Source organism: Hemiscyllium ocellatum, chromosome 18 (assembly GCF_020745735.1).
Source record: "Hemiscyllium ocellatum isolate sHemOce1 chromosome 18, sHemOce1.pat.X.cur, whole genome shotgun sequence".
Lineage (NCBI taxonomy): Eukaryota > Metazoa > Chordata > Chondrichthyes > Orectolobiformes > Hemiscylliidae > Hemiscyllium > Hemiscyllium ocellatum.
The window spans coordinates 62,085,069-62,110,657 of record NC_083418.1 but is presented as its reverse complement, the minus strand read 5'-3'; the positions used below and the strand labels follow the sequence as shown (position 1 = coordinate 62,110,657).

General features: G+C 43.0%; 1 protein-coding gene across 2 annotated transcripts; it reads right to left on the bottom strand.

Annotated features, from left to right (window-relative positions):
* Positions 1–4,977: 4,977 nt before the first annotated feature.
* LOC132824255 (prestin-like) lies at positions 4,978–19,212 on the bottom strand. 2 transcript variants are annotated; one of them, XM_060838578.1, is made up of 5 exons: positions 19,129–19,212; positions 18,690–18,916; positions 11,042–11,232; positions 9,092–9,197; positions 4,978–8,480 (listed from the first exon to the last, which is right to left on the bottom strand). In XM_060838578.1, the coding sequence occupies exon 5, from the start codon at positions 8,461–8,463 to the stop codon at positions 6,046–6,048; it is 2,418 nt and encodes an 805-aa protein (XP_060694561.1). In that variant the 5' UTR covers positions 8,464–8,480; positions 9,092–9,197; positions 11,042–11,232; positions 18,690–18,916; positions 19,129–19,212; the 3' UTR covers positions 4,978–6,045. The 2 variants fall into 2 exon arrangements, with proteins under 2 accessions (XP_060694561.1, XP_060694562.1); XM_060838579.1 differs by having other exon boundaries at positions 18,690–18,790; positions 19,129–19,171.
* Positions 19,213–25,589: the final 6,377 nt, after the last annotated feature.

Genomic DNA, 25,589 nt, shown 5'->3' with positions numbered 1-25,589 from the left:
ACGAACCTAAGCCCGCCCCACAAACTCATATTTACCCGGAACACGTTCCCTGTGAGAGTTGAAACAGTCTCCGGTCAGTGGGCACACGTTGCACCTGTTTGGAATCAAACTCCTGTGGGATCTTTCCATTCAGGGAGATAACATTCCCAACCAGCAGGAGAACGCCCTCCTGTCTCGCTCAGCTCATTGGTTCAGTATATTAAGGGTGGGTTGTTTTCCGTCTGATTTGCTCCGAGTATTTCTGGCTGCTGGCAGGCAGAGTTTATGCTAACTTTACTCCGCTGTTTCACAGGTCTGTCCAGGGTTTATCTTCTGCGTTTCTTCAAACCTGACGTGAACGGGCTGGGACATTCTACACTGCAATGTAGGAGGATGCGAGGTGACCTTCTAGAGGTTTATAAAACCATGGGGACATAGATGTGGTGTATTTTCTCTGGGATGGGGGATTTCAAGGCTAGGGAGTATTTTTTTAAGGTGGGAGGAGAGAGGTTTTAAAAAGACGTGAGAGGTTGTTTTTACACTGAGGATGGTTCGCGTGTGAATCATGGAATCCCCACAGTGTGGAAACAGGCCCTTCGGCCCAACAAGACCACATCAGCCTTCCTAAGATTAACCCACCCAGACCCATTCCCCTACCCTATTGTCCTATATTTAAACCCCGTATTACATAATACACAATGCATCTAACCTACACATCCCTGGACAATTTAGCATGGCCAATTCAAATGACCTGCACATCTTTGGATTGTGGGAGGAAACCGGAGCACCCGGAGGAAACCCATGCAGTGTGGGGAGAATGTGCAAACTCCACGCAGACCTGATGTTGGAATCAAACCTGGGTCCCTAGCGCTGTGAGGTAGCAGTGCTAACCACTGAGCCACCATGCTGGCCCCTCCCCTGGAATGGAATGACTACCTGAGTAAGTGGGGGATGTGGGCACATTGACAATGTTTGAAAGGCAGTTTGATAAGTAAGTGAAAAGGAAAGGTTTAGAGGGACATGGGCCAGAAGCAGATAGATAGGACTAGCTTAGTTGGAATTCAGTTTGGCACGGACTGGTTAGACTGAAGGACCTGTTTCCATGCTGTATGACTCTATAATTCCTGAATTTTGTTCGTGGGAAAGAACAATACTCTACACCTGGCTCAGTGGTTAGTACTGTTGCCTCACAGCACCAGGATCCCAGGTTCAATTCCAGCCCTAGGCAACTGTCTGTGTGGAGTTTGCACATTCTCCCTGTGTCTGCATGGGTTTCCTCCGGGTGCTCCGGTTTCTTCCCACAGTCCAAAGATGTGCAGATCAGGTGAATTGGCCATGCTAAATTGCCCATAGTGTTAAGTACAATAGTCAGAGGGACATGGGTCTGGGTGAGCTACTCTTCAGAGGGTCGGTGTGGACTGGTTGGGCCAAAGGGCCTGTTTCCACACTGTAGGTAATCTAATCTAATCTAAAATGTGATCTGCCTGACTAGGATTCAGTTGCAATTGAGATAGCCAAATGGGGTTAAATTTATACAGTCTGTCATGAAACAGTGAGGTCTCTGGACCAAGGTTTCTCAATTCAAATCAGATTGGATTGTATATCAGTTCCAAGGCTGACATGTTGAAGTCTTGTACAAAACCAGGAATTGCTGGTGAAATTCAGCAGATTAGCAGGCACTGTGGGAAGAAAACAGTTAATGTTTCAAGTCCAGTGACTCTTCATCAGAACTTAGTCTTGCACCAAGTTGCCATCTTGTAGATGTGAGGTTAAACCAAGGACCCATTTGCAGTCTCCGACAGATGTAAACGATTACATGGAACTCAGGAGTTGTTTGTCTTGGTAGGGTTTTATTGGAAAAGCGCAGCAGGTCAGGCAGCATCCAAGGAACAGGAGATTCGATGTTTCGGGCATAAGCCCTCCACCATTCCTGATGAAGGGCTTATGCCCAAAACGTCGAATTCCCTGTTCCTTGGATGCAGCCTGACCTGCTGCACTTTTCCAGCAACACATTTTCAGCTCTGATACTCCAGCATCTGCAGTTCTCACTTTCTCCTCTAGGGTTTTATTGGGCCAAACCACATGATGTTCACCTTGACGAGGCTGGGCCATGTTGTATGGGGCTAGGGTGGGTCAGGGAGGGCTGGCTTGGGATGAGCAGGGTAGCCATTGGTTCAGGCTGAGCCAACTAATCTGCCTGACCTGCTGTGCCTTTTCCAGCTCCACATTTTATTGACTCTGACTATCCAGCATGTGCAGTCCTCACTATCTCCACATGGGGCTGGATTGGTCAGGGCTGGGCTGCACAAAAATGGGTCTGCAGGGCTGGGATGGGTTGAGTCCTGCTGGGTCACATTGGACTGTTAGCTCAACATTACAAAAAAAAGTCTGCTTAGAAGATAAGAACAATTTACTTCAGTGCTTTAAAATGCAGAAGAAAATTGAATATTGCAGATTGAAAGAAAAATCAAAATGTATCCAAGAGCAATTGAAGCCCAAAATCAGCTGTGCTGCAGCTGGATGGGTGGAATGGCCTACTCCATATATATCTTCCTTTAGGTTTGTCTTTCTAGAACTATTTGGAATTTTCAATTCAAGCAGCAGAGCGATGAGTTCTCAGCGAGAAGATTAAGGGGCACTTCCCTGATGTTGGAGTCCAGATTGCTGCTGAAGCTGGAGATGGGAGTACTGAACCTGTGAGACCAGGACTTGGAGAGTGGCTGGAATTACCAACATGTCAAGCCCAGGAGGTTGCTGAGAGGCTATAGGTGTAAAATACCAAGAGGATAGAAATGTGCATATGCATTGTTACTACCCAGCATGAGAGTCAAAGATCATCACCACGATGATCATAGACAATCTCTAAAGTTCAAGAGTATGGAGAAAGTTCTGGAAACAGACAACTTGGGACAAGGGATAAACCACTTCAAATACAGAAACATAAACAGAAATTTCTGGAGAAACTCAGCAGGTCTGGCAGCATCTGTGGAGAGAAAACTGCGTCAATCTTTCAAGTTCAGTGACTCATGCTCTCTGAAAAAGGGTCATGGAACTCAAAATATTGACTCTGCTTTTTCTCCACTGGTGCTGCCAGACTGGCTGAGTTTCCCCACCAATTTCTGTTTTTGTTTCAGATTTCCAGCATCTACAGTTCTTTATTAGGTTTTATCCCAAATATAGGATGGTGCTGTAAAATCAAGGTCTGATTAATTAATAATCTCATAGTGACCATATCCCTAGAGAGCAATGATTATAGTTTGATTTAATTTTGCATTTATTTCCAGGGCATTGGATCTAAGACTAGTATTTAGACTTGAATAAGTTTAATTAATAATAACCTTACCCTTAATACCATGTCTTTATTATTTTTCTCACGCTAACAGGTAATACAATTAGATTAGATTACTTGCAGTGTGGAAACAGGCACTACGGCCCAACAAGTCCACACCGACCCGCCGAAGTGCAACCCACCCATACCCCTTACCTAACACTACGGGCAATTTAGCATGGCCAATTCACCTGACCCGCACATCTTTGGACTGTGGGAGGAAACCGGAGCACCCGGAGGAAACCCATGCAGACACGGGGAGAACGTGCAAACTCCACACAGTCAGTCGTCTGAGGCGGGAATTGAACCCCGGTCTCTGTGAGGCAGCAGTGCTAACCACTGCGCCACTGTGCCACCATGCCGCCCACTATGCTCTGCCCCAGAGGACAGTGGAAGCCCAGTCTCTGAATTCATTTAAGAAAGAGTTGGATAGAGCTCTCAAAGATAGTGGAATCGAGGGTTATGGAGATAAGGCAGGGAGCGGATACTGATTAGGAATGATCAGCCATGATCATATTGAATGGCGGTGCAGGCTCGAAGGGCTCAATGGCCTACTCCTGTACCTATTGTCTATTGTCTTATTTTTCTCACGCTAACAGGTAATACAATTACATTTTGTTTTACTCTAGAAAGCCTTGTGCTTGGCCCTTACTGCTATTGTAGAAATTAATTAATTATATTTTATTTGGGGGGAAGAACAGCATCCTTCTTAAAAAAAAAATTAGGATCGTGACTAAAAGTTGGAAAAAGGAAGCTGGTCTTTCTCACCTGGCTGTAACAGTGACCATTACCCAGCAATTGTGTGATGTGAATTGTAATTTATCAGACCAACCTTGGATGGGTGTCCATGTTTTTCTGTATGTGGGCAAGGACTGTTTCAGTCCCTGAAGAATTATTCCAAAACGTTTAACTTCAATTATAATCAACAAATAATGTCTCACCTTATGGTATCAGGAAAGTAATTGATGAATAGCAAAAGATGTTTGAATCTATGATATGGGACTAGGGAACCTTTAGTGTGGTGCACCTGGTCTGAACCGATAGACCTGCAACCCTTTATCCCAGATATAGAATTTCCCTTTGTTTTGAGTCACTATAGTTCTGCTACCTCAACCAGTCCAATGTTACACTGCATAGTAGTTCCTATCCAAAGTCGGAAAGACTTTGGTCAATATTCCTATGTAGCAGCTTCTAGAAGTATTCAAGAGCAAACTCCAGTGATCGTCAGTTCATTTTTCATGTCTGTTTTAATCATAAATATTTGCATTTGCCTTGCTCTTCTGAGATAACAAAATTAAGTCTTAATGAAAGTTCCTAATTTCCAGTAAATCCTAATCCAGATGATTTTTCCTAATTAATATGTCAAACTTTATGTTAATCCTTAATCAATTTGTTAAATATTATTTACAAAACAGATGTATAATTGGTATTTGCTGCTGATTTGTCAGTCATATTACAAATAATAACTCTTGCATACTGTAAGAACCAAACAAATGATTTTAAATATTAGTTACTAGGAAAGTTAATGTGCAACTTTAATTTGGATACTGACAATTTGCTAACATAATTTCTTTTTAACAACTCATATCCATTATTTCTGCATCTAGTGTCCTTATAGATGCAATATCCATCATATTCTACTTTGTTATTGTGCAACAATGAGAAGGTCATTTCAGCCACAGTTTTTAATAATTCATGAAAGTTGGAACACAGACTTCATGCCCACATGTCTAATAGTAAATACAGGCAAATTCCATTATGGCTTTCATAACATGCAGTTGCTTAAATTAGCAGTGTTGCTCAAAAGGGCACAAAGGAAAAGAGAACAACAGCTCATGTGGTCAATGTCAGAGTAAGATAGGAAAAAAAATTGATGGATAGTTTTGAACAATCCTGGTTGGGGTGTCTTTTCTCTAAAGAAGGGATAGAGCAGCTGTGGCATCCTGTGTGAAGTATTTTGTCATCCTTGCTACAGAAGGCAGGAAAATTAATAATCATTATAAACATAATTATCAAAATATTTCAGTAATGTGTATCTGCTGTATTGATGTAATCTTTCCAAAGCACAATAAAGCAATAAAATGTTATACATGTATATAAACGTCTCTAAATAATCAGTCATCACCAATTTGCTGTGCCATGGAGTTCCAAATGTCACCTGAGCCATTTTGGAAAGAGCCAAGTACAAACCTGTGCACTCCCAAATAAAAAATCTTGGAAACCGTATCTCATTGTAATCAGTGATCCCTGACTTTCATCTGGTGTATTCCACCTCCACAATGTCAGTGCCAAAAGGGAGTGTGACATCTAGAGGGATGGTCAGAAATTGAGGCATGATCCCAACCCAACATACTCCAATTTCACTCCAGCTCACACTTTGTCCTTCCAGGAACATCTGAAGAAGACAGCAGCACGTGTCAAAGCCAGAAATAAGTTATTAACCAAATGCTGATGGGCATTGCTGCCATTACACTCTGGACCTCAGCAGTTGCCCTAACCACGTTCTGCAGCAATGTCTGCCAAAATTCATCAGTTGACATCCTTGGATATTCCTTGATGCTACATGCAAATAGCATTTGTCAGAAAAAGTGTTTTTTTTTAGTCTGTCCATTTGAATTTACCACTATGTAACGGGGAAAATGGAACCAACAAACTATTGCAACAGAAATGCAATGTCAGATGTAGATCATTGTGTTAATAGTTTCTATGCTGGTTTGAAAGATTCAAACAAATTTTTGTTACAAAGCTGTCTCATATTCGATTACTCTTTGATTTCTTGATTTGACACCAGTCTTTTGATGGGAATTACTCACACCTCCTTCCACATGGCAAAGCCCTGTATTTGTGCTGATGTTAGGATCTGCCTTAATTTCAACTGCGTCGCATTCAATTAATGTTTCTCCATTTGTCTCAGAAATGTACTCCGATCCTCGTGGGCTCTGGTTTCTCTCTGCTGCTTGTTGCAGGGCATATAGAACAGCATCATGGATGCTGCGGAAAGCAAAGCTTTGACTTGTTGATTTGAAGTAACCACGTTCTTGTAGACTCTTCAGAACTGTGCTTGAACAGCTGGCAATGATAAAGCTAACTCCCATACTTTGATATTGCTCAGACAGGTAAATCAAAGCACTCACTCCTTCATCATCCACAAAGCTTACTGACCCACAATCCAAAATTACAGTGTGAACATCTGCAGTTTGTTTGGATATTTTACGTCTGTATAATGCAGTATGATTTATTCGTCTCAAAGCATGTTCATCCAATTCAAGGAACTGTGTAGATTCCAGTAACATATGATATTTATCTTCTTCACTATATAACTCATTATTACTTCCCAAATTACCAGACTGAAGATAAGAATTGACTTTAAGTTTTATCCAAGACAATAAAAAATCAATATTCCCATAATAAATAGAATCAAATGTTTTTATAATTTTAATTCCAACGATCTCTTTGGCAGTTTTCTCAACAGAGAGGTCAGCATAGTTTTCTGTGTTGGGAATATGACCAAAAATGGCATTGGATGGTCTCTGAAGCCTGTGTAGAGTGAGCAAAATTGAGAAAAGCGCTCCAACTCCTAAACCGATATCTATATCTAGGATGCAAACTGCTGCAAATGTTATAATTCCAGCCCAAACCTCATATTTATTCTTTTTGCACGCAAAACAATACTTCCAGAAGAACTCGAGGTAACAGCCCAGATTTGAAATCAGAATAGCACCAAGAACTGCTTTGGGCACCAGTGGAAGCAGGCTTTCTGCACAAAGCAGAGCTGTTAGACAAAGGATTGCTGCAATCAGTCCAGCTGCTTGGGTTCGACCCCAAGTTTTTTCTTGAACCACTGTTTGTTCCCAAACCCCAGAAGCTGCAAAAGTCCCTAAAAATGAGAGTAGCAGGTCACAAGACCCCAAAACTATTGTCTCTTGGTGTGGGTGATAAGTTTCATTGTGTTTTTTGGAGTTTTCTCTCCCCAGAGAAATGCTCACTGCAAAGGTCACCAATGCAACAGCAACAGCATCTTTAGCAACAACAGGTATTAAGGAGAAAGAAGGAAGAACAGGTTTTGGTAAGGTGAAAGGATAATCATTTATCAACCTGAGATTGTGGCTACTTTCTAGTTCCAACCAGAATGACAACCAAATGGAAGCAGCTATTGCAACAAATTCTATAGGTATGAGATGTCTGCTATAAAGAGAATTAATAACTTTAAAAGGCATCAGAAGTGCCAAAGTGGCTAAACCAGTGATTACTGAGGCAGTGTGTGTTTCATGAATATTTTCAATTATAACCTTGCACTTATAGACAAGTGATAAAGAGCCATGATGAATTGGTGGATCAATACCAAGTATCAAAGTTAGGAGGATGGTGAATAAATGCAAAGCTGTTCCAGCTCTGAAACCATTCATAACATGCTCGGAAATGTATATCCTTATGAAACTGAGGTGAAATGCTCCCATTGAAATTAAAACAATTCCTGAAACAAAGGTGAGAGTAGTCACATGTAGTTCCCTCGAACATGTTGGAATACAGCCACTGTCAGAATCCACTTCATGAGTTTCATTATGACTTATGCCGTTTGCAATGAGCAGGCTGGTGAATGCAGATGCTCCATAGGACAGGTGTTTTGTCGTGCCAAGCAAGCAATATAAAACTGTGCTAACTAAACTTGTGTAGAGACCATGAATAGGTGGTTGTCCACCACAGACTGCAAAAGCAAGGGACAGAGGGATGGTCAGTAAACCCACACTAATTCCAGACAGCAAGTCTCCTATGAACCATGCTTTCACTCTGTACCTGGAAAACCATCTGGAAAAGGGAATAACTCGTTGGAATAATTTCTTCAAATTGTATGAAACTGGTAAGGTTAGTTCAGATGCCTTTCTTTCATATTCACACACCTTTTCTTCATTGTGCTTATCAATGCGGTGAAAATAAGGTATGTCATTGGTAAATGAAACCCTATGTGATGTTCTTGGGTTATAAATGGAAGTCCTGTCAGTTCTGACCAGAGGGATATTTGAACCTGATTGATCAGGAATTGTGTCACTGGACCAAAATGATTCTGAACTTCCCAGTATGTTCTTCAGCTTAGTGCTCTTCCCATCCTTTCTTAACATTGTCTTCAACGATGCATTGATTAAATCTTTTTCATCCATGCATTCAGATATCTAATCTGAAGATAAAAGTACAAATAAGCATATTTGGTTTTGTTTTCTGGATTTTGTTAAGTTTTCACTTTCATTCTTAAACCTCTAATATATAGCTTCTGATACCCATGGATCCTCAAAAACAGTGTTCCCAACAGCTTTCACTTAGGAAGCAATGAAATCTCTTCTCCAGTGCTCTCATGTCTTACCATCATCTCTAATTGCAAATGTGCCTAGAATAATGGTTGAGATGGGAAATCTCATAACCTTTAAAAAGTACTTGCCTGAGCACTTGAAACATCATAATGTTCAAGGCTATAAGCCATGTGTTGGGAAGCAGGACTGGTGTAGATTTAAAATAATTTTGTTGGTGTAGACACAAAGGGTCTCTTTTGCACTATATGATTCTATGATTAAGAATCATTCTTCATGATATTTCTGCAATACAAAACCTCCACTTCTCCAATTCTACCTTACTTCAAGTATGGGAAAAAAAACTCCATAAGAGTGTAAAGGAAGAGCAAAGATGTTCATTTCTTTCTGAAATCTGCCAGTGCTTACTTTACGTAAATTAGACTTTTTGTCAGTAAAAGGTCAAAATTCAAGATTATATAAGACAACATATCTTTTGACTTACCACAGAATATTTGCTAGTTTCATGTCTAGCAAGTGTCCACTGAAAACAAATGTCAAACTCCAAATGACATTTTCATATTGACTTGGTGACAGATATAAATCAACCTCTAAAAAAAGACAGAAAGCAAATCATTGATATAGAAAGTTAAATTTACAAGGAATTGTGCACATTTCAAGCTCGATCTGATAATTAGCAAGTAACATTCATGCCTAACAAGTGTCAGGCAATGACCATCTCCCACAAGAGAGAATCTAATTATCTCAGTGTCATTCAATTACATTGCCATAATTGAATGCCCCAGCATCAATGTCTTAGTGTTATCATTGACCAGAAATTGAACTGATCCAGCCATACACTGTGGTTTTAAGAGTCGGTCAGAGGTTGGGAATGCTGCAGCATATAGTATAACCCACCTCCTGACAATATCAAATTCCAACCTACCCCCATGCCCAAGATGTCTATGTACCATCTACAAGACACAAGCCAGAGGTACGATATGATCATCTCCATTGACCTGGATGAGTTTCAACAACACTCATGAATATGTATGAAATCCAGCTCTAAGCGACCTACTTGACTGACACCCTATACACCACCTTGAACATTCACTCCCTGCTCCATTTTACAGTAGCAGCACTGCAGCTACTCTCCAAGGCTTGGTTGCAAGTAATTTCCAAACTCATGAGTTTCTACCACCTGAAATAAATCAATGAATTGCAGATGCTGGAGTTCTGAAATAAACAAAAACAGAAATTGCTGGAAAAACTCAGCAGGCCTAGCAGCACGTGTGAAGAAAAGAAACCAGGTTAATGTTTCAAATACTTTTTAACTCTGCTTTCTTTTGATTGATCGTGTCAGACCTGCTGAGTTTCTCCAGAGATTTCAGTTTTTGTTTGTTTCACTTCTACCACCTAGATAAAGGCAGCAGATACTTGGGAACACTACTACCAGCAAGTTCATCTCCACGCCACTCACCATCCTGACACTGAAACATAGAAATGAAATGACACAACACAGAAGGGGGCTATTTGGTCCATCTTGTCTTGTTTGCCATTCCTTTATTATTGCTGGGTCAAAATCCTGGAACCTAGCCTCCCTAACAGCATTGTGGTGTCCCTACAACACATGGACTGCAGCAGTTCTAAGGCAGCTCATCACCACCTTTTCAAGGGCAATTAGGGTGGGATAATAAATGCTGGCGTAGCCTGTGAAGTAATTAAAAAGAAATATATAACTCTGCAGGCATCACAGCTGATTTTAATTCAATTCTCATTTGATGTGCGCATGTGGAAACCTTCCAACCAGAGTTAATGGTTAATAATCACACTTAGATATTTCTTTTTATGAGGCCAAGAGGCCATTTGGAGCATTCTTATCCAAAACAATATGAAAGAGTCCAGTAGAAATTAGAGATCAGATTTCAGCTTTTACTCAGTGTTTTTGATCTTCTCTATACCAGACAATACATTCACCAGTCGATTCATTGTTTGAGATCATGACTACAGGAATTGAGTGTGTCAAACTATTAGCTCAGCAAGAAAGCTGAACCATGTTGGATCAAAAGGTAATGAAACTCAGAGGGAGGGATGGATTTTCATTGAGACGCAACATCATAAAAGGGGGCAGCATGAGCAAGGTAACTGAACTGTCCATCTTCCTTCCCACCTATCCGCTCCACCTTTCTCACCAACCTATTACAATCACCTCCTACCTGCATCTACCTACCTTTGCCCCAGCCCCAACCCCTCTCTGCCTATTTATTTTTCAGCCCCCTTCCCGTTCCCAGTCCTGATGAAGAGTCTTGCCAACTCTCTTGCTCCTCAGATGCTGCCTGACCTGCTTTACGTTTTCCAGTCCCACATTTTATCGACTCTGACTCTCCAGCATCTGCACTCCTCACTATCGCCTCACTGAACAAACCGGTAAAAATAAGTATAAGTGCTCACTTACCAGATGTCACTTCTTTGTAGGTATTTCATGCAGTGTATCCAATTTGTGACATTCGCTTTTGAGGGAATTTGATCAGGGCTTAGGACCAATTTTATGCCACCAACAGCTCTCATTCTGAATGAATATCATGGTGATGTAAAATGTTTCAGCTGATCTTCAAAGATGTAACTACTGACGTATCATCGTTCAATCTGTCTCAAACACAAGCATGATGCAGTTAAACCAACTGTAGCATTCACTCCTCACCTCACTCTCACTATAACTCTCTACATCCATAAAATAGACAGACTGCCCATTGTCATATTGTTGTCTGTGGGAGCTTGTTGTTGTGAATATTTCTGACATTATAGCAGTGATTACATATCAAAAGATATTTCATTGGCTGGAGAGCATGGTAAATGTAATTTATCCTTCCTGTCTTCCATCCCTCCCTGCCCTCCCTCCCTCCTATCATTCTGCCAGTCTACTATTAATATTTGTAGTCCGAAGTGACATTATCACTCAGTTAAAATCGAGGGAGGTTATGTACAAGGACACATGTATGTATTAATTAACATGTAACTTCCAATCTGAAATTCATTCCCATTTGCTGAGACCTTGAGTGTTTGTAAGTGCTCCCAGTGTGATCACTACCTACATTTAAAATCCAATAAGTTATGCAAGAAAGTGTTGTAAGTAAATGGAATTACATAATGTGTAATCTGTGAAGATCAACTAATGTATCTACAGGAGTTTACAAATTTCAAATGAGTAATATGCAAAAAGGTGGCTAATTGTGTACAAATTCTCTTCAGTTTTATGTGGACTTTCCATTTCTACAAAGTGCATGGAGTTGGCTGTAGGCAGATTAATTTCTTTTGTAATAGAAAGTCAGTTCATTATTGTAAATAAATTATCAAGTAATAGTGAGTTCAAATCCCACAGTTCTTCTGTCAAGAAACACATTGAAATTAATCATTTGGCAGCTAGAGTGAGGCCCAAGTATTTCTGTTAACCCTTTCTAGGGTGGTTGCAACGAATAATTTAGTTTAGCATGCAGCTATTTACATGACAATTAAAGGTTTAGTTAACTAATTCAAAACAAAAGAGTCAATTACAGTTTCCTTGATTCAAACAAAGATAATTTTACTACCCCAGGTAAAAAAACGACATAAAACACAAACGTAGTCAATTTTAAGTCATTATTCGTTCTTTTTAAAAACTTATTTTTGCCCATGAGAGGTCTCAGGTCTCATGATCTGATAAAGGAAGTTAAAGTTTGATAGTTACAATTGCCACCACATAAAACATCCTTCAAGAATAAAATACCAGCAGTGGTGGGATGAGACCATCAATTGGCATTTAGTGCCTTGTTGGGTGAGTGAGTCACCTGCCACGAGTAATTTCCATCCCTGCCACTGTGTCAACCAATTTTATGCCACCCCTCCCATGCCAGCTGCAATGGAAAGGGTTGGGTTATACAAAAGAAAATGAAGAAACTGCTAGACGTCCTGTCAAGTCAAAGGCCATTGAAGACATACAGTGGAATCTTATCAGGGCCTGAACAATGTGGGCAATGATGGGATTTATAGCAGAATCATATGAGTGTTGGGAAAACCTATCTTGACGTCAGGAGCAATTTGCTGCACCTTTTTTTGCATCAGTCAGAAAGCGAGGTGAGTTTCTCATTAGGCTGCAGTGAGAAGCTAATTAAAGGAGATTATAGCTTGTTAAACACCTTAATAACTGCACAACTCACCTCTTTAATATTCCCATCCTTCCAAATGAGCCAAACAAATGAGACATTGAGAAATCTCAGAGCAGGTTACCTGACAACTTGAGTCAAGATTAGAGTGGTGCTGGAAAAGCACAGCAGGTCAGGCAGCAGGAGCAGGACAATCGATGTTTCGGGCAGGAACCCATCACCAGGAATCCTGAAGGGCGGGATAGCTGTCTCTCAGGGGTCCGAACAAAATAGGTCAAAGACAGCCCCCACTACCAGTCCAGGTACTTGGTCACAGTCAGTCATCTGCTGGGGGTGTTCAGAGTCAGATTCCTCTCTCCACATAGGGGATGATGAACTAAATGTCAGGAATCCTGATGAAGGGCTCCTGATTCCTGATGAAGGGCTCCTGCCCAAAACGTCAATTTTCCTGCTCCTCGGATGCTGCCTGACCTGCTGTGCTTTTCCAGCACCACTCTAATTTTGACTCTAATCTCCAGCTTCGCCTACCTGACAACTTGAGCTCACTGTTTGCGCCGAATGACCTCCATGTTTGTTACTGAGTACCAACTACTTTGGGCATGCTTCATGCGCACAAGACAAATGCGCCCCACATCCATGGACATTGGCATCCAGTAAGTGTCAGCCTTTAAGAACACTCATGGTATGGCATTCTTACAGTATGCTTCTGCATCTCAATGCTGCATTGGCCACCATCATTGTAAGGTTCCCATAAGGAAACTGTTTGCTCAGGGAGATGCACAACTCATGGACTGGGTTAGGCTGCGTCTTGGGCTCCTCACTGGCTGTCATGGCACTCACCCACTCTAAGCCCACCCGGGTGCTCACAGCACCTCTGCCTTGCATAGTCTTACTTTATGCACTTTGCCCCCTTCAGCCAGAGATACAGATTCGGAGTACTATGTCTTTCCTTACAATGTAGTGCAAACATAAAAGCAGGAAGCTTGTCATGGTTGTTATCAGACTTCAGTCAAGTCAAGGGGGGATAGTTTTCTCTCAGGGGTCCTCGCAAAGTAGGTCAAAGGCAGCCCCCACAAAGGCACCCCCACAAAGGCAGTCCAGGCACTTGGTCACAGTCAGTCATCTGCAATCAGATTCCTCTCTCCACATAAGGGATCATGAACTAAGTGTCAGGCACCTCTCTTCATGTTTTCTGCTACATTAGGGCTGCTTCCTAGAATGAGAGGTAAGCAGATATTAAGAGAGATGAAAGTGGATGGTACAGCTGTTACTTTTGGTGCAGGTGGGCCAAGCTCATGAATAATCAGCATAGAGGCCATTCAGGGGTTTGGATGAGTGAGAGTGAGTGAGGGAAGATGTTGCAGGCAATAGTGAGGGTGGTAGAGCATGGATCTCGATGGGAGATGGGTACAGTATCAGAGACAGAGTGAGTGTGAGGTATTTGAGAGAAGATGGTGGCACTTAAGCTGATGGAGTGCAAAAGGCCTTTACTTTCTCCAATCGTACTGTACATTCCCCGAAACAGCTCAGACAACATGACCCAGGGTAACCCCAGACTGGACCAGTATAGCCTACTGTCATGGCCTCCATTGTGTTGCAAGTGGATGTCCTGCCTGTTTATCAGCCCTCTGTCAAAACACTACCCCCCATGACCCTGGGGACAATAATTCCCTGACAGCCATGGCTGGAGCAAATGTCAGGAACATTGAAGTGCAGGTCCATACTGACAGTATTTGTCCAGGTGCACAACAGGGCTTTGAAAGATGTAAAGGCACAAAGCATGCTGGTCTTTCAGAAGATATCCACTGAGTATTCAGGTAAGATGGAGTCAGAAGCAGTGAAAGGGGCAACATTGAGGCAGGGTAGTTAATGAGGTGAGCTTGGGAAGATGAGATGAAAAAATCCACTTGGGTTCTCAACAGCATAACCCTGCCAAACGATGCAGTGGCAGCCAAAAAACACAAGATTCAGCTCATTGTCCCACTTCCTCCGCCCTGGAGCCCCGCCCCTCCAATCACCATCAGGACAGAACCTCACTGGTCCTCACCTACCACTCCACCAACCTCCACATACATCGTATCATCCATCATCATTTCCGCCACCTCCAAACGGAGCCCACCACCAGAGATATATTTCCCTCCCCTCCCCTATCAGGGTTCCGAAAAGACCACTCCCTCTGTGACTCCCTCGTCAGGTCCACACCCCCCACCAACCCAATCTCTACTCCCGGCACCTTACCCGCAACCGCAAGAAATGCAAAACTTGCGCCCACACCTCCCCCCTTACTTCCCTCCAAGGCCCCAAGGGATCCTTCCATATCCACCAAAAATTCACCTGCACCTCCACACACATCATTTACTGCATCCGCTGCACCCGATGTGGCCTCCTCTACATTGGGGAGACAGGCCGCCTACTTGCGGAACGTTTCAGGGAACACCTCTGGGACACCCGGACCAACCAACCCAACCACCCCGTGGCTCAACACTTCAACTCCCCCTCCCACTCCACCAAGGACATGCAGGTGCTTGGACTCCTCCATCACCAGACCATAACAACACGACGGATGGAGGAAGAGTGCCTCATCTTCCACCTAGGAACCCTCCAACCACAAGGGATGAACTTAGATCTCTCCAGTTTCCTCATTTCCCCTCCCCCCACCTTGTCTTAGTCAAATCCCTCGAACTCAGCACTGCCTTCCTAACCTGCAATCTTCTTCCTGACCTAACCGCCCCTACCCCCACTCCAGCCTATTACCCTCATCTTGACCTCCTTCAACCTATCGCATTTCCAACGCCCCTCCCCCAAGTCCCTCCTCCCTACCTTTTATCATAGCCTGCTGGACACACTTTCCTCATTCCTGAAGAAGGGCTCATGCCCGAAACGTCGACTCTACTGCTCCTTGGATGCTGCCTGACCTGCTGCGCTTTTCCAGCAACACATTTTCAGCTCAGCTCATTGTCTCCCTGCTTCTTGCAAAAATGCTACCCTTTATTGCTAATTCTCCGCCTCCGCTGCATCTGTTCCCAGGAGGACCAGTTTCACTACAGAACACACTAGGTGGCCTCCTTCTTTAAAGACCACAATTTCCCCTCCCACATGGTTGATGATGCCCTCCAGCACATCTCATCCATGTCGCACAACTCCACCCTTGAACCCCACCCCTCCAACCACAACAAAGACGGAACCTCCCGGTCCTCACCTACCACCCCACCAACCTCCATATACACCTCATCATCCTCCGCCAATTCTGCCACCTACAAACGGACCCCACCACCAGAGACATATTTCCCTCCCCACCCCTATTTACTTTCTGTAAAGACCGTTCCCTCTGCGACTACTGGTCAGGTCCATCCCCCCTAACTAGCCGCCCTCCCCCCCGGCACCTTCCCCTGCTACCACAGGAATTGCAAAACCTGCGCTCACACCTGCCCCCTCACATCCGTCCAAGACCCCAAAGGAGCCTTCACATCCATCAAAGTTTCAGCAGCTCTTCCACACATGTCATTGACTGTATCCGTTGCTCCCATTGTGGTCTCCTTTAGATTGGGGATTCTGGTCGCCTACTTGCAGATCACTTCAGAGAACATCTCCAGGACACTTGCACCAATCAACGCTACTGCCCCCATGGCTGTATATGCAGGTCCTGGGTCTCCTCCATCGCCACTCCATCACCATCCAACACTTAGAGGAAGAACACCTCATCTTCCGCCTGGGGACCCTTCAACCCCATGGCATCAGTGTGGACTTCACCAGTTTCCTCATTTCCCCTCCCCTCACCTTACCCCAGTTTCAACTTTCCAGTTCAGCACCACCCTCATGACCTGTCCCATCTGTCAATTTTCCTTCCTACCTCTCTGCTCCACCCTCCTCTCTGACCTATCACCTTCACCCCCACCTCCATCCATCTATTGCACTCTCAGCTACCTTCCCTCCTGTCCCACCCCCTCCCATTTATCTCTGCACCCCCGAGGTCCCCAGGTTCTTCCTGATTAAGGGCTTTTGCCCGAAATGTCAATTTTCCTGCTCCTTGGATGCTGCCTGACCTGCACCACTCTAATCTTGACTCTGATCTCCAGGATCTGCAGTACTCATTTTTGTTTCATGATCTCTAATTGTCTAGCATATAATAAGCACAGGCAAGGGCATAAGAAACACTTGATGGACTCTGCTTTCTCCTTGAGATGATAAAATCTAGAGATGGATAATTGTCTTCCAGCAAAATACACAGGACCTGGAGCACTTTTTCCTGTGGAGTTTGTCTGGATCTGGGACCAGAACCAACCTGGCCAAGGTTTGAGTGCTTTGATTCTTACTTAGTCATTACTTAGAAGTTCTTACTTAGAGAACACTGACTACAGCATCCTGACAGCCAACAGATTGGTGCTGGTGTCTACCAGTGAGCAACCTTTGCAGACCTGGAGGAACTGCCCCGGGGAATATATCCTGACCATCCAGTGGACTTACTTGGTTTTACCCCTCTTCTGAAACAAGGACATTGTTGAGCAGATTAGTTAAGCTATCTTGGCCTTTGAACCAAAGGAACCAATGATGGCACAGGGTGGACGTGGAATAAAAATGTACATATTTTATATGTAGAATGAAAGTCTTGGGGGAGGTGCTGCATAAAGAGATAATAGCTGTTATGCCAGATAGCTTGAGTCTATCATCAGTGATGACAGATCACTAGGACCTTTGGGAAGAAGATTCTTAGGGAGTCCTGCTGAGCCATATTTCTGGAAACACTGAAACAGTGTAAGTAGCTAACAAATGTTCATTAACTTGGATTAATGTAGATCCCAGTCCTCAACTGTCAAGAGTATCCAGGCACTGCTGGTGATGTTGATACAGCTGTCAGTCCCTCTCTGGGAGGCAGGGGTGAGGATGGAGGGTCTGGTGGGGGAGATCTGTAAAAATCCAACAATAATCTCTCAAATAAAGCCTATAACGATTTCAGATGAAACTTCTTTAGTCGGAGAGTAGTTGGAATGTGGAGCTTGCTATCACAGGGATACTTGAGGCACAAAGGAAAGAGAGATTGAAGGGGAAGCTAAAAAAAAGTGCAGGAGAAGGAAAGACTTCAAAGGAGTTATTGATCAATTCGGATGAAGTAAGGTGGGAGGAGGCTTGTGTGGATTATAAACACTGGGTTAGATCTGTTGAACTGAACAGCCTGTTCCATGATCTAAATGCTCTGTAATTACATGAAAATTTTTAAGACATGGCAGAGTGTAAATGTATCATTTACAATTAGCTCTATACATCAAACTACACAGACCTAACTTGACATATTTATCTTATTAAAAGCCAATAGCATTAACAGAGTTTGTTAATATTCAAAGCCTAACTGGTAATGTTTCAGATAAAGAATGTGTTTTAAGAATAGTTATTAATTCTGTAAATATAATTGAGTTTGTTTTGAATTCTACAAACAAATCATTCATTACATGTGAGCATTTCATAAAGCACTGCAATAGTAGCATGTGACAGTCATCAGATATACAGTTCCCAGAACAATTTTTAAACAATTTTCCAGTAAGTTCTGCTCAGGGTTGTCTGATTCATGCGTGAAATGTCAGTTCTGCAGTTAGGGAAGGTAACATTCCCAGAGAAACAGAATCCCATAGATCTTTTCACGTGAACCTTATCATAACCTGTAGGAGGAGTCCGATGTGAGGGGTTCCAATGCAGGCATTAATTCATCTGGGCCCCTGCAACTGGAGGCTCAGGAGATTTTAACTGCAAGTGGGAGTGGGATCTTTGCAAATGCAAGGGCAGGAAAGGACATTTACCCTACAGCCAGCTGGTTCACTCTATAATTTGTGGTGCTGAGGGATGAGTACAGTAAAGGGGAAGGGAAAGTCGAGGGGAGAGGAACATCTGAGCTTTATTTTTGAGAGCTGTACAAGTACTCCAGCTCTGCCTGGCTTAGCAGAAAATCTTCAAAAAGTGCAAGTTAAATTGTACCTTGGTGTCTTCTGGACACGATCCTGCAGTTGCTGTCAGTTCTTGGTGTAGATCTGCCAATCCTTACTGCTCACTCATACTGCCCACTCTTCCTCGCAGCTCTGATACAGGGCAAGAGATCATTGACCTCCAGTTAAAAGCTTACATGGGTCCAGTTGACATAATCGGAGCATAACTTTGACATTGTCATTAGGGTCCTGTTTAGTTTTTTGAAGTAAGCATTTGCCCTATAAGAAACAGCAACGGCAGTCAAAACAGCAGCCAGTGGAAATAGGTCAGGAGATCACAAACTTAATATTAAATCGCTTTATGCATCTTTCCTCGTACTAGAATAGGGTTAAAATGAGTAAAGGCGTTTGACTAATGCTAAAACCTCACTTTTGACCATGCTGTGATCAAAATACTAAATTTTGACCATGCTCTGTTTTGCTCGACTTACCCATTTCCTAATGCTGTGGTTAAAGGTGGTGAAGAGGTGGTTGAGTCAATGCAGAGAGAACTAAAGTAACCCTCAGTAACCGTGTTGTGAAGTTTAAATGCGTTATCCCTAATAAGGACTAGCTTTAATATCCCTGCCAAAAATAGAACTGGCATACAGTAACCCAATCTCTTAGTTTGATATGAGCCTTTACAGCTGGTAATCCCATCAAATGTCCACTGCCAAAATTCCAAGGCAGAGTTTCACATATTGCCCGTTGAGGTGAGGTATTTTATGTAATATAAAACTATTTGTGATATCCACATATGATGTTCCTTGGCCCTTTACAAGTGTTTTCTTTAAGTTAATTTTGACAATACATGATTCTACTTCACGAATCACCTAAAGTAAATTTAGCAATAAAATTCTTTAACAAAATTCAAAATTTAAATTAAGGGCTTTTCTGAATTTCTTGGAAATTGAGACAAGGGCTATGATCTCTTCTCCATCTGTAGATTCAGAGGCAGATGTTGTTAGATACTAATTTTGCTATCCTGCACCCATTGAGTTTTGTAGCCAGATGTTTCCTTTAACCTGGAGTCAGTCAGGTCAGATTTAGGAGCTCTCAGGCTCAACTTCTAATCTTAGTTGTGTCGAGTTGCAGCTGCTGAGTGGAAGGTGTGACTTGTTCCAAGAGGGAATCCAAGGGAAACCACTTGAAGTTAGATAAAGGGGTGACTGCAGAAATGCAAAAAAACGAAAAACAGTTGAGAACTCTGACAGAGAAGGAAGATGGAGGAATTTGGTTTAAGTTATTGGTCAGTACACCCAGCCAGTTGATTTTCCTGCAAACGTTTTGACCCCGACTGACTGACATCTTCAGTGCTGTGTAGCCTCGGGATGAAATGCTGTCATTGTGATCTGCCCAGAATTTATTCCTTGATCACCAATGTATTCTAAACTCTAAGCAGTGACCCCCTCTTCGTATAGACATCAGAAACTAAGGCAACCTACAGGAATCTCAAAGCTCCGGAAAAGTACCATTAGAAGTGTGTTCGCAAGATGCTCCAAATCCAGTGGCAAGAAAGGCAATCAACAACATTCCCACTGAGGCGCTAATCACTCAAAACCAGTTCTGCTGGCTGAGACATGTTGTCCAGATGTCCACACAGCAACTGCTTACTTCAAACTGGATTGGGGCAGGAGACTCCCAGGCACATAGTCGAGATGTTCTCGAAGTATCAAGAGATCAAAAATTCCCATTGACTCATCCAAGTCCCCAGCTTGTGACTGACCAATATGGAGAAGGATTTCTCAGGAAAACGCCAATGGACTGACAAACTTTCTCAGAAATGTGTGATGCTGAAGTTGAGGCATTGGTGAGGGTGCAGAAACCTCCACACGTCCCGCCCGCCTGACTGTTCAAGCATCAAAAAGAGAAGGTGGCATGAAAAATTCTAAACTCAAAAGGCAGATTAGAAACAAAGACAGGAAATCACTTGAAAGAATTCATGGGAAATGAATGGCTAATTATTTAAGTTCAGACAATTGTTGGAAATATAGAACATGGTCTCTAGACAAAACAGTAGAATAATTTATTTACATTTATATTGCATCTTTCAGGCTGTTTCAAAGTACTGCACAACCAAATAACTGCTTTGAAGTATAATGAAGGTAACACAGCTGTTAACAAATCTTAGAAACTGCAATGGAATAAATAACCCATGAAAGTGGTTCAGTGGTGTTAGTTGGAGGGATAACTATTGGCAAGGGCACTGGGAAAACTCATTTACTCTTCTTCAGAGATTAAGATAAGATCTTTTACACCCATCTGAGAGAGCTGGTAGGATCCCATTTGATGTCTCATCCAAAAAACATTGCCTCAAAGTGCAAGCTGAAGTTACATGTTCAAGTCCTTGAGTGATGTTTAAATGCATGGTGTTCAAACATAGAAGTGAGTATCACCACCGAGTCAACACTGATACCTTTCATTGTGTTTTTGTTACTTTTAGATATGAGCAGGACTATACTGTGTTTTCTTTCATCTTTTAGTTCTGGGGATATCTTTTTCTGTGTTTGTTATATTTAAAAAATAGTGTAATGGAAACTCAGTATAACACGAGGAAATGCTACTTTATACAAGAGGCTACAAAAGTTAGTAAGTCCAACAAAATGTTCCCTAGGTTTTCAGAATTTGCAGTTTTCCTTCGAATGTTAAAGTGGATTCCAAACCAGTCTGCTGAAGCAGTGATGCACATTTAAGATAGAATCCACTCCATCCTGCAGCTAATCATTACAAATATGTCCACAAGATGGCAGTTCTTTACAGGAATTTCTACCATTTAAAGATTGTTGGAATCTTAAACTCAAACAATTAGCAAAATTGTTAGTAAAAGAGTCAGTAAAATCAGTGCTACTTGAAAAGCAAAGTCAACTGTTGGTGTACTTTGTCAATTCAACCAACTTGCTTGTTATTAGGTTGTACATGACAATGAACTGACGCGTAGTGGGATAAGAGAATCTGTTGCAGAATTCTATCATTAACAGAATAATCAAGACTACTGATCTAGAAATGGATAGAAATATGACACTCGATTTGCAAAATGCCTCTAAGAAATTCTGAATTCAGTAAAGAAACACTAGAATTTCCTTACTCAGTTGTTTCAAAATGCAGAAAATAACTTAATATATGCCTTGACTCGTGCTTCTGCTCATGTGACATGACCTCCTCCAAGGTAACAGGGATATAACTGAAGCCATATGCTGTTCAACTCCCTAGTGTTGGCAGGTCCATTGTTCACCTTTTATACAAACAATACATCATGTATTTCTAAACAATGTTATATAAATGTAGTGAGAGTTTATCTCTCTAATGGCAATGATTACTTCTACCAGCTTACAGGGTTGAATGTTTGGAAGCACAGGCTGGTGAGCCTTTCACTGCAACATCTCTGCAGCTGACGAAGAGGAAAAAGATGGCCCAGGCCGCTGACCCTTTTGGGTCCTCTCCTGGGGTGGCCATCTTGGGCATGACATTCATTCAACACAATGGCTACATTAAAACTCTATGAGTTGAATCTTAGTTATTTTGGCTAAATGTCACTTACGTCGAGTTTTTTTAAAGGCTTTATGCTGTGAGGCCTAGCATGATTTCTCACCATATCTTACCGAACTCACCTCATTATTCACCTACCCAGCCTCTATGGTGTCCCTGTCGGCTGATTCTAGTTCCATGTGACCACGTGCCAGTCCCACAACAACTTGCCAACCAGAGGATGTCTGGCGACAGCGAATTCCTGGTGTTCATGCCATATTTAAAAAGCCACCGTGCACCCGGACAAACGCTAGCAATCCGAAGACCCCTCTTCAGTGACACACATTCAACCAGAAGATGTCACAGAATGGTAAAATGGTGTTGTGATTCTCTGACAGGGATTTGGAGATCCTAGTGAAGGCGTTTGCAGAGAAGGGGCATCCTCTTTTGGAAGGACTGCCAGAGGAGCCCACACACACCAGAATCTGCCAGCTTGGTGTGCCGTCGCCATAGTGCAGAAGAATGGACAGTAATCCCACAAGAAGATAAATGATCTTCTCCAATCAGCCAGGGTTATTGCCATACATCGCTCCCTCACACTTACTCCATCTCTCTTACTGCATCCACCTCCCACCAAGACTCTTCTGTCATTCTTTACACATCATTTCTAACCACTGGCCAGTGGTTAGCACTGCTGCCTCACAGCACCAGAGACCCGGGTTCAATTCCCACCTCAAGCAACTGACTGTGTGGAGTTTGCACGTTCTCCCCGTATCTGCGTGGGTTTCCTCCAGGTGCTCCGGTTTCCTCCCACAGTCCAAAGATGTGCAGGTCAGGTGAATTGGCCATCCTAAATTGCCCATAGTGTTAGGTAAGGGGTAAATGTTGGGGTATGGGTGGGTTGCACTTTGGCTGGTCGGTGTGGACTTGTTGGGCCGAAGGGCCTGTTTCCACACTGTAAGTAATCTAATCTAACCTCTTCTCCTTTGTGCCTTGCAGGTATCAGCAGGATGTCCACCAGTCCCAGGAGAAAAACAAGCTGCTTCACCAGACAGTGCCTGCTTGACCTCTGGGGATGAGAGTACCAAGGACTCAAAGAAAGTCTCAGCAAGACTGCTCCCTGCATGCGCCAGCAGCTCAGACACAGGCACCGCAGTGGGATCCCAGCAGCTCAGATACTGACACCGCAGTGGGATCCCAGCAGCTCAGAAACAGATACCACAATGGGAACCCAGCAGCTCAGATACACACATCACAGTGGGAACCCAGCAGCTCAGATACAGAAACCGCAGTGGGAACCCAGCAGCTCAGATACTCACACCGTGTTAGGAATCCCAGCAGCTCAGACACTCACACCGCAGTGGGAACCCAGCAGCTCAGACACTCACACCGCAGTGGGAACCCAGCAGCTCAGACACTCACACCGCAGTGGGAACTTGACAACTCAGATACCGGCACTGCTCTGGGAATGTCAGCCTTTGAAAGTTTGGGCTGAGCACCTCACTGCAACAGTTGGCTGAGGAAAAGCCTGATGCTGCCTGATTGGCGTACATTTCCAGGATCACACATTTTGACTGAAGAAAGACATGGCCCAGGCTACAGTTATTGGGGAAATGCCGGAGTCCAGGTACCTGCTCAGGCCAAAGCAGGAGAGGACCCTGAAGTGATGACAAATTCATTCAAGTTCTGCTACATGTGGAAGCAAGATGAAGAAGACATATATGAGACCTCGTGGTCAAAAGCCTCCACTTATTCTATAGCCTGTGTGCCTAGAAGTGTCGATGTAAATGAAGTGGTCAGCAATGCCAGGGGCAGAGAACTGTACAGTAGACAGGGAGCTAATGCCTTGGGATTCAGGAGCTCTTAGCTATGTGCCATGTATAATGCATTGAGATGGGTGTAATATTCTTGTTCTCTAAAAGGCCTTGTATTGGTGAGTCTTGTTGTTTCCTCCTTCACAGATCACGGCACTTACCTTACCCACTCCAGATGTGGTCACAGCCAGTTTCTTTCCCCTATCATACTTTCTATTTCCAACACAATGGAAGGTGACTACGAAAAGTCTTTGGGCAGCAGTTGCCAACCTTCACCTTCTACATGTTGGTGAGGACCTTGAGCATCCAAATCAATTTCCTGACTGCCCTGCCTTTAAATCCATCCGCAAGAGGCTTCAGATGCCCATTGTTTTACCCCAAAGACCCCTGCACATGAGGTGACCATGTCAGATGTGGTCAGACACTGTCACTCCCACCTCGCATGCTCCTGACCATGAACAGCCTCCACATCTCTTCCCCCACATTTCCCCATTCCTATCCATACTTTACCATGTTCCCATTTCCATTGTAAATGCAACTGTCCCCCCCTCAACCCGGTTCATAACTGTCATCTCTATTCCCCACAGTCTGCAGCCCACAATCCCACTCCCCACAAACAGGTTGTTGAGTCTCTTTCTTGTGGCATCAGCACTCCTCGTTCCCCCCTGTTGTCACCCTCACCCTACTTTTCCTCTCAGCTTCTCTGGACAGAGCTGTGGACTGGTCCTTACGGAGCGTGCACTGAGATATTGTTTTGTGCTGAGTAGCATGGAGGTTCCTGGCAGCCAACACCAAGCTGAAATTGCTAGGTATTTGTTCTGACTTCCAGGATTCTCAATGTCTAGTTTGTTAGATGTGTTTGTAAGATGGAAAGCTGCCCACTAATAAAACATTTAACAAGTAATAATTCCACTCAGTTGGCAACTTGTTGCTTTTGAGCAAGAAGCTTAACTTTACACATGGCAGATTCATAAAAAGTTGCAGCAAGTTGCTGTGGAAGTTAAGATAGGCCTATTCAGACATCTCCTGCAATTCTGTGATCAAGTCCATGTCATTCAGGCCTCTAAGTTTCCATCCTGGGTGTATATCTAATCCTTATTGATATTGTGATCCATGTGTCAATTAAAGTTAAATACAGTCTACTAGCATAAGACTTTGCTTTCAAAATAAATCACTGACAATATGGTGGTATAATACAAAAATGCAATGATAGTGCTATTCACGATCTCCAAACATTAACTAAACAGGTAACAGGATTAAAAACAAGACCTTGCGATATTGTTTAATAGGAATCAACTGCAAATGGGTGAATGCTCCAACACCTTTGATATTGCAGATCAATTCATTTCACACAGGGTGGTTTGCAGCTTATGTAACATTGTCAGTGTTCTGCACTGGAGCTTCAAAAGATTTGGGAGTGTAAATTTTTAATTCTGTTCTTGTGTTTGACAATGACTGACAGACAATTCAGATGCTTGACTGGGCACCTGCATAAAATAATAGCAGGTTGACATTATTCACACTTGACACTGCCTTACTCTTCCCTTCCCCCACCCAGACTATAAAAAAAGGGGAATCTTCAATGTGAAACTGATGGTGCTCGAAAATGCACCGTGATGTCGATGGGGATTTAA

Bases quoted from the DNA above. Each gene is read 5' to 3' on its own strand.
- LOC132824255 (XM_060838578.1), bottom strand. From the start codon at position 8,463: ATGGATGAAAAAGATTTAATCAATGCATCGTTGAAGACAATGTTAAGA.